This window comes from Cygnus olor, chromosome 10, assembly GCF_009769625.2.
Source record: "Cygnus olor isolate bCygOlo1 chromosome 10, bCygOlo1.pri.v2, whole genome shotgun sequence".
Taxonomy (NCBI): Eukaryota; Metazoa; Chordata; class Aves; order Anseriformes; family Anatidae; genus Cygnus; species Cygnus olor.
In genome coordinates, this window is record NC_049178.1 from 13,219,404 (window position 1) to 13,226,493 (window position 7,090).

General features: G+C 52.9%; 1 protein-coding gene across 1 annotated transcript; it reads right to left on the reverse strand.

Moving 5' to 3' along the window:
• Positions 1-1,241: 1,241 nt before the first annotated feature.
• FAM3D (FAM3 metabolism regulating signaling molecule D) lies at positions 1,242-7,090 on the reverse strand. The gene is made up of 10 exons (XM_040568722.1): positions 6,735-7,090; positions 5,800-5,857; positions 4,955-5,062; positions 4,737-4,760; positions 4,034-4,157; positions 3,761-3,819; positions 3,499-3,549; positions 2,141-2,225; positions 1,842-1,968; positions 1,242-1,647 (listed from the first exon to the last, which is right to left on the reverse strand). Exons 2-10 carry the CDS (start codon positions 5,810-5,812, stop codon positions 1,558-1,560), a joined length of 681 nt encoding a protein of 226 aa, XP_040424656.1. The 5' UTR covers positions 5,813-5,857; positions 6,735-7,090; the 3' UTR covers positions 1,242-1,557.

Sequence of the window (7,090 nt, forward strand, 5' to 3'; positions counted from 1 at the left end):
ATAACTGTCTGTAGGATGCTGAAACATAGATTTCCTTTAGAAAGGCTTCTGGTATAAAGCCAAAATAGTGTGCATTGCAAAGGACCAGGAAGAGTTTCCCGAGGCTGAAAGGGGCCGCTTGTTTTCTCTGCTATAGCTGATGCTGGGTGCTGCTTTACCCTCTGCAGCAGCATTTATGGGTTTTAGGCTGTTTTCAGCTTGGCTTGCAGGCGAATCTAGATCCTTTGAGGGGGCTTAAAATAGTTGGCATATTTATGCTGGCAGTGCAGCGGGGCTGTGTGATGTGAGGGCTGTTGTGTCTGCTACGTTGTGTTATTTCTCGCTGCTGCTGTGGGTATGGATGATTCAGCGCCTGGGATTAACCACTGCTGCTGCAGCAGATTTAGGGATCGATTTATGGTGGAGGCTTCCCGCAGCATGGTCAGGTGCACGTTAAAAGCGCAGGAGGATAAGCTTGGATAAAATACTACAGCTGTTGGGGAATTCTTCTGTGATGGTTGTTCGGGGGTTTTGTTTTAGTTTTGCTCAGGATTTTTCTTTATTTAGGGAAAACCTGTTGCCTTGCTGATTTGGGATGGTGGTGGTGGGTTTTGGATCCAAGGTTTCATCCTTACAGCATCCCTTGTTCTGCCGGCGCTCCCCATTTCTGCCTGCTCCCCCTGGGGTGACCGGTGGGCTCAGATAACTGCTGTGAGCTGTGGGTTAGGAGCTGTGCTGGGGCAAGCCCTGCTGTCTGAGGGCTGAAGAGGCTGTCCATGATAGCCCTTTGTCACACCACACAGCTCCAGCAGAAATGTTCCCCCCATGCTGTCTGCAAAACCACTGGTCTGCTTTAGAGAATGTGGAAAAAATGGATACAAAGGAAATTGTTTTTATGCTGCAAATGTATCCATGATGATGGGTAACCCAGGTAGGAGCTGGAAACAGATGCTCCCCCAGCACCTCCTGGCTGGAACCGCACCTGACAGGGGCTCATGGGGCTCTGCCTGGCTGGGCTGGGAAACATTTTGGTCTGCATATATTGACCTGTGTTGCAGCAAGCCATCCCTGCGGCTGCCTGGCCTTATTGTGGCTGCAAGGGACAGAAGGGGGCTGGCAGTGGATGGGGGAAACTACCCAGGCCAGAGCATCCCTGTGCCATGTGGCAGAGGGCCTGGCGTTGCCATGCTTGTGGGAAAAGACTGGATTATGCTTGAAAATAGAAGCGAGAAGATAGTGTTTCATAATTATATATATTATTTAAGAAACAGCTAGAAAACCTCTCACAAAGTTTTTGGTTTGAAGACAGAGAAATAAAATACCCCAAACTGACCCATGACCATGGACTAGGGCAGCTAGGCTGGAGCCTGGCCGGGCGTTTGCTTGTTTGCACGCTGCAGCTGCTTGCACAGCACTGCTCTGAGCACTGTGTCCCCGCGCCTAAATGCTGGTCCCTGGGAGCGGGCAGCCACCGTCAGGCTGTGTGGCTGGGCTAGGGGGCTGCAATCAGTCCAGGGATCTGGTGTCCCCACGGGACCCTGCTGGGGTCCATGCAGGAGTGCCACTGGCGCATCCCCGCTAATCCTGCTTCTTGGGGGCGCAGCCCTCCATCTCCAGCAGCTCAGGCCAGCCATCATATTTATTTGTTTTCTGGTCGTTTTTGATGTGCTGCAGGAGCAAATGAGAGAGAAAATAAATGAGGAGAAAATGAGAGAGAAAATAAATGATGAGGTTGGTGGCATGGGGCAAGTTTTGGGCATGGCAAGCTTGCAGATAACATCGCTGGCCAACATCTTCTGCAGACAGGTGGGTGAGACGTGCTACAAAGAGGGTGAGAGCTGGTAGCAGACAGGGCCACGTACCTCTTCAAAGGGGCTCTTGCCTTGCAGCCCTTTTGCCCCTAAGAAGACCCAGTTGTCCCGAAAGCCCAGATGGTTTATGTAGCTGCTGCCCAGTGCCAAAAAAAGTTTCCGTATTTTGTCATTCATCCTAAGAGAGGGGAAGAACTCATCAGAGTGGTGCTGGGTGGCTTTCCCCTCCTGCCCCCATGCTGCTGCTGGCAACATGTGGCTGCAGGAGAGGAGCAGGCAGCAGCACCCCCAGCTCCAGCCTGGCTGCTGGTTTTGGGGCAGCCAGGCATTGCTGCTAAGGACAAACTCACTTTGTGGCAGCGTCGTCATAGGTGGCCACCAGTATGACAGTGCCATCCTTGATCTCTTGGAGGAAGGTCTCCAGTCGTGTGACATCTGGGAGAGGGGAGCATTAGGAAAAGGAAAAGGGATTTAGCAGGGATGTGCATGGTCAGTGGGAAATACGCTGTTAGTGCTGGGGATAGCCAAGGTTTGGGGTCAAGGGCATGAGGAGGGATAGTCTGTTAGATGTGGCGTCCCTGTCTTGTGATCCACCAACCAGAGCTGGGCTCTCCTATAGCACCTGGTGCTTTCCTGCTGTCACATAACGGCAGGAGGAATTTGCTACTAAATGCTGCTCACTAGCTGGGAGACCTCATTAATGTGAATTTACTTCTCAGCACCAGGAGCGAGCCTGGGTTTCGGGCAGGCAGGGCTGCAGAGTTGCCTGCCTCATTGTAGCAGCTTGGGCTGTATTGCAGGAATTATTCCTCATCCTGCATCTGCGGCGCGGGATGCTCGAGTCCAACGCCCCATCTAGTGGCACAGGAGTCGACTGCTGCCTCCTGCCTGAGTGCCGCTCGCAGCAGGGTCTTGCTCACAGTCTGCTGGAAATCTCATGGTGCTGGTGTTCCTTCTTAAAACCCCAGAGTTACTAAGTATGGGTTTCACAACCAAAAAGCACAAAGGGTGACAGGTCCCTGGAAAGGCTCGAAAGGCAAGGGGTAAATCAAAAGCACCTTGTTGGTTTTCTTAAGCATGGGATTTTGAGGGGTCCTGCCATAACTTTGGGGTTCGGTGATAGCAAGAACAGTGGGATTATCAACCAGGCTGTGAGTGAGTGCTGCCCTCCTCAGGGCATGTTTTGCTCGTAGGAAAAGTGTTTGAAGCTTTCAGGGCAGGAACATGGTCTTTGCTCTGCTCCCCGTGCCCGGCCTTGCTGGGGCTGGGGCCTGCATCGTGCCTGCCCCCGCACTGGTCCCTGCCCCCTGGGCAAGGCAGGGAACAGGCAGCTGCTTACCCACCACCAGCACTCCGAAAGGGAGGTGAAAGCCACAACATGTCAGGATTGGTGTAAGTGAATTCAAAAAGCAGCCTCTCTCAGGCCTCTATTGCCCCGGTTTATTCAGTTTAGTGGAATTTTGTTTTTCAGGCTTTTATGTTTGTGGAAAAGGACCGAGAAGCCCAGCTCAGATGTAGGTGCATTACAAGGAGTCCAGGCCCAAGGACCTCGGGGAAGCCATGCTTACACTACCCACCAGAGCTAGCTGGTCAAAGTCCATCGGACTTTATCACTAAATACACAACAGAGTCGCTGAAGTGCTGGTGGCTGCAGTGCCTGTATGAGCCTTGGCTGCGAGCCGCCAGCCACCAAAGCCACTGTGCTTACCTCCAGAGTACATGTCGAAGGAGGCTGTTTTCAGGAGCTGCCCGCTTGTTCCTAAAAGTTTGAAATTCAAAACAGAGCACAGTGAGGTTGAGTCTCCTGGAGAAGCTCACTTGGGTCTCAGCCCTGCACAAACATGTTGGTTGACGACACCCTAAACCTGGCTGTCCAGAAACCCTGACATGCTGCCTGGCCACCAGCCCTGGTGCCCTGTTCCCTCCCGGGCCATGAAGGGGACCCTGGCCGTGCCTCCTGCCCAACTCACCATTCACCAGGGCGATGTTCAGGCCCCTGCCAATGTTGTTTTTCACGTTGCTCATGAGGCTGGGAAGGAAAGCAGAGACCACCAGTGAGTCCAGGGATGCCCTGGGGTGCTGGTAAAGCAGTGTGATGGGGATGTGTCAGACTGAAACATCCCCAGGCCCGGTAGCAAAGAAAACCATATTTTGTTTGACCACAAACATCAACCTGCTCGGCAGAGGCCAAGCTTGCTCTGTTCAAGCCATGGCTGCAAATTGCCCCCTTGCATGCTGCTTACACCTCATCATTGAAGCAGATGGAGGGTCCCACCACATTTGCGGCGCCGCTGATGATCTTGAAGGCAAAATGTTTGGTGGGGCAGCTCCGCTGGTTCCCGCACTTGTGTCGGGGCAGCTGCTGGCCTGCGAGGGAAGAGAGAGCTGTGGGCGGGGAGACACCAGCCACAGCCCAGGGGCTGGCGCTGGGGCATGGTGGTCGCTGTCGGGGTGTGCTGTGGGGGTGATGGCCGGGCCAGCCTTGTCCTGGGGCTGGGGCCAGCTGTGTATTTGAGGTTTACAGTGATGGGGCTTGGGGTGGGATGGGATGAGCCTGGGTCGGGCATTGCTCTGTGTGTGAACAGAGGGTGCACGAGGCAGATGCCACAGGGTGCGTGCCAGGGAGCACTCGGCACCGGCACCCATTCACGGCCTTTCCCTTGTGGGTTTCCTGCCCTGAGTTTCCCCATTCTCAGCTGGGGTGGGGCCTGGGGCCTTGCTACCCGCATGGGGCCCTCACTCACTTCCTAAAGCATATGGCTCAGGGGTGCTTCTGCCTGCCAAAGGCATTGCTGCTAGGTGCAGTAATGAAATTTCTCTGCATTGGGAGGGTGGGAAATTCTCCTTGAGAGAGGAATCCTTGAGAGCAGCTATCACACTTCCACGATCACCCTTAGCCCCGCGGCGGTGTTGTGCAATGAAGACAAAGACAAGAGCGGTACTCACTGCTCCTGGGCTTGCCGGTGGCACCTGCGGACACCAAAGGAGCAGTCAGACACCCCAAGAGCTGCTGGCTCTCCAAACCCTCTCCCCACGGCTGTGAGCATCCCCAGAGCTGGCTACCCCGGAGCTGGTTCCCACTGCTCTGTCCCCTCCGTGCCCGGATAAGCGGAGCTGGGGGACGCAGCCCTGACCCAGGACCACCCGCACGCTCCCAGCCTCACCCAGCCAGCTCCGCAGGCTGATGGACCTCCCGCTGCGCTCAAAGTACATCTGTGCGATGAACCAGCAGCCCAGCAGTGTGGCGAACAGCGCCAGGAACCGGATGATGCCTGCCAGGTGGGAGAGGAGATGGTGAGAGTGGGTCGGGGCCGGAGCATCCCCAGTGGCTGGTGGGGACTCAGTCCGTGTGTCCCCAGGTTCCCCATGCACGGGCGACCCGTGTGTCACAGGAAGGCAGCTAACACTCCTTTTTTCATCCTCTGTAAAGACTCTGATCTCTTAATTAATGTCTCCAGAGTGAGTGGCGATACTCTGATATGCATTACCCTTCTACTGGGAGGCACTGTTAATGCTCAACTATGCGTTGAAGTAAATCTGATAATTAGTTAGAAAGCTATGTAAATCCAAATATTTCCTATGTTCCCAGCGCTGGGAGAGATGCTGTCCCCCAATTAGTCACTAGCTACAGCTGAGCAGCTGCTAATACAAATGTGATTGGCATTTGGCTTTAAAGCAACACTCATCGGAGCAAAACGTTCCAGTCCTGCATGGAAACAGGGTAGAAAAATACACTTATATTGCAGCTGAATGGCTCTTATGGAAGCAGGAACCTCTCAACAGCCATCTTGTCTCAGCCTCAGAGGGTTTCACTGGGAAAAATACAACAGGCTGAAATTTACACAAATATTGTAAAAGCCTGATGCTTATACAAAGGCCGTTTTTTTTGTGACACTGGAAGGGAAGGTCAGGGTAGCTGGGCTTGAAAGGAGCCATGCAAATGAGAAATCAGCATAAAGAGCTGTAGAAGACGGGACTGAGAAAAGCAAATGTCTGTCCTCATCCTTACCTGCCACCCTCATGGTGGGGGAATGCAGCAAGGGGGCTGTCACAAGTCACACTTCACCCTGAGCAAGGAGAAATACCATGAAGCATGGCTGTAATCCACGAAAACCAGACCAATATTAGGTGAAAAATTAATTGCTCTGTCAGGCATATTTAGCATGGATAAGCAGTATTAGCAGTAACTAAGATCAGTAACTAAGCAAACCACAGATGCAGGAATTCCTGTCAGGAACATGCTTGGTTCCACCCTGACGTTGCAAAGTCCCAGCACATTAGAGCAAGTGGTGTCAATAAACTGGCTTAGTTTTGCATACTCTGGGTTATTCCCTGCCATTCAATGTTACTGCCTCCTGAACTGCAATTTCCTCCCTAACTCACTCTTTCGTATTCTGCTGAAAAGCGAGAGCACAAGTAGTGTATGTGCAATCACAGTCCTGCTGCATTTCCTTCTGGGATGATGCATGGTAAGTTTCAAATACTGGTGACTGACTGCAAAATGCCACTGACAGCCTGAGGTTGGGGCTGTGTGGTCAGAGACACCTGCAGGAGCAAAATCTTCTCTTTTAATCAGAAAGTGAAGGAAAAAAAAAAACACCACACACAGTACCAAGGGCTGGTTTTGTGCCTACATCTCTCCCCTTGGATGAGCTGACACTTATGTCCCTCAAATTTATAAAATCAGTGCTGGGGCAATGGTGATGCAGCTGTGAGAATGATGAGAATAAAAACGCTGATGAGAAGCATGGTTTGGGAGCAATTCCCAAACTGAGCAGAAATGATTCCCCTTGTCCAGAAGGTGCAGTGTCCTCACCCACGTGAATTGGGAGCAGTTGCAGTGGGAGCACAAACCATTTCCTACCAGAGTCCACCCTCCTCTCTGCTGCTGCTGCATCCCCCATGGAGGGAACAGCACCGCCACCCATGGGGACCCGCTCCTACCTTCGAAATTTGGGGTCACGGCGTGGTGCACGTCTGTCCTGGAAACCGTCCCGGTGCTCTAAGGCAAAGTCTTGCCTTCTGGTGTGTGCTTAGCACCTGTGTGCTCAGAGCTAAGAGGCTGGTGCCAGCTGAAGCAGCCTTTTAGTGGGGCTTGGCATAGCGCATCTGTAAAAGAGCTACACTGAGAGTTGCTTTTCCTGTTTGAAAGGCAAATAAAAAGCAATGGGTTGTAGCAGGGCTGGGCTGAAAGTTGCTTTCAGGCTCCTGCGTCATGAGGAAGGAAAGAAGAGTTTTGTCTCCTGCCCAGCCCCACTCTGGGTCTCCTCCCAGTGCCTGTGTTCAGGGAAAATGCCTGT